Source organism: Hesperophylax consimilis, chromosome 23 (assembly GCF_061612785.1).
Source record: "Hesperophylax consimilis isolate HC1 chromosome 23, BYU_Hcon_1.0, whole genome shotgun sequence".
Classification (NCBI taxonomy): domain Eukaryota; kingdom Metazoa; phylum Arthropoda; class Insecta; order Trichoptera; family Limnephilidae; genus Hesperophylax; species Hesperophylax consimilis.
In genome coordinates, this window is record NC_142858.1 from 26,760,052 (window position 1) to 26,761,828 (window position 1,777).

The 1,777-nt window shown below is 54.4% G+C and overlaps 1 protein-coding gene across 1 annotated transcript; it reads left to right on the forward strand.

Moving 5' to 3' along the window:
- The first annotated feature begins 721 nt into the window (after positions 1 to 721).
- Positions 722 to 1,519, forward strand: LOC149412506 (fork head domain-containing protein crocodile-like). The gene has a single exon (XM_089645913.1). It carries the CDS (start codon positions 722 to 724, stop codon positions 1,517 to 1,519), a length of 798 nt encoding a protein of 265 aa, XP_089502039.1.
- Positions 1,520 to 1,777: the final 258 nt, after the last annotated feature.

The following is a 1,777-nucleotide window of genomic DNA, read 5'->3' on the forward strand; positions in this document are numbered from 1 at the left end:
ACTCAATGGCAAATGAGTTAAAATGGAATAAGTGTGTCTGTCTGTCGCAGTCTGTTGGCGGTGGGAGGCCCTGGGGGCGGGGCCGGCGCTGATTGGCTGCGCGCGCGCCTGCGCAGACCGCCGCTGGCTGCGCTGCCCGCGCGCTATGTAAACCAGCCTTGTTGTGTATCAAAATACAGCCTGGCGGCCGCTTGTTTTCCGACGCTGATTAGATTCAAAACAAAATACGCGGCGCGGCGCCTAAAGAAACATTTACTTTGGAAAATCGTTTTGTTTTCCTTTTTTCACGCTGCTTTATCCGACCGTTTGTTTTTACCGCCAAATTGTTTTGTTTGCGCGCGGCCACCTGCGCCAAGCACTTTGTGTTCTTTGGAAGTGTCCGTGTTTTCCTTGTAAACGTGATAGTCCTCGGGTGGCCTACCGTTAATCTTCTGGCCGAAGGTCGCCGCCAAGGCCGGCCTGTGTTGTTCTACGAAACTCTGGGTTCAGTGACCCTACTTTGGGACGAGTGCCCAGTTCAGTGACTTAATTCGACGGCCGAAAAATAATACAAGTGTGAAATTCATTCGTGACAACACCACCCATAACTGAAAGTGCGCTGTTTCTGCGGGCACGATGGAAACATTCGCCCCGTCTTCGTGATGCCCAAATAGAGTCGTAAACCGAATTGAGTCATCCCGTTACGTAATTCATCACCGTCATCCCATCCGCAATGTTCGAGATGCATACTCTGTTCGGGGAGCAGAACGCGTACTACCGGGCGGCCGGAGCCGTGGGCGGCGTGAGCGCGGCGGCCGCCTACCCCGGCGGCTCCGGCGGCTACGGGTACGAGCAATACCGCTACGGGTACGCGGCCTCGCCCTACCTGCACCCCCACCAGCAGCTCAACCCCGCCAAGGACATGGTCAAGCCGCCCTACTCCTACATCGCGCTCATCGCCATGGCCATCCAGAACGCACCCGACAAGAAGATCACCCTCAACGGTATCTACCAGTTCATAATGGAGAGGTTCCCCTACTACAGGGAGAACAAGCAAGGCTGGCAGAACTCAATCCGACACAACTTGAGTCTGAACGAGTGTTTTGTGAAAGTGGCCCGGGACGACAAGAAGCCCGGCAAGGGCAGCTACTGGACGCTGGACCCGGACTCGTACAACATGTTCGACAACGGGTCGTATCTGCGGCGGCGACGGCGGTTCAAGAAGAAAGACGCGCTGAAGGAAAAGGAAGAAGCCCTGCGACGCCAGCAGCTGGTGGAGCCCCGCGGGCGCGAAGAAAAGCCGGACGTGAAGCCCCGCCTGGTGGAGTGCCGGCCCAAGCGCGAGCCCGGCGAGCAGGCGGCCTGCATGAGCAAGGGGCTCGAGGAGCCCATGGCGGAGCCCCTGCTCTACCCGTACCAACAGCCCTACCAGCCGCAGGACTGGGAGCTGTGGGAGCCGCCCTCGTGCCAGCTGGCCCCGCCGCCCCCGCCCCACCACTACCGCCCTGCCTACTACCACCAACCCTGCGCCAAGTACTGAGCGCTCTAACCTAAGGTACTTATCTTCTAATACATATTGCCCTTTATAGCATTGCGTTTTGCTTGCGAACTGTCTATCTAAGCGCCAATAATCTACTTCTTACAGATCACCATCTTTCATCTGAGATGTCAAATATATATTTTATAGGATTTAAAAAAATCTAATATTTATCTGAAATTATCTAAATAGTTAATATTTTCTATTAAAAAAATGTTGTAGGTGTTCTCCAGAAACCTAAAAGAAATAAAAATGAAAACC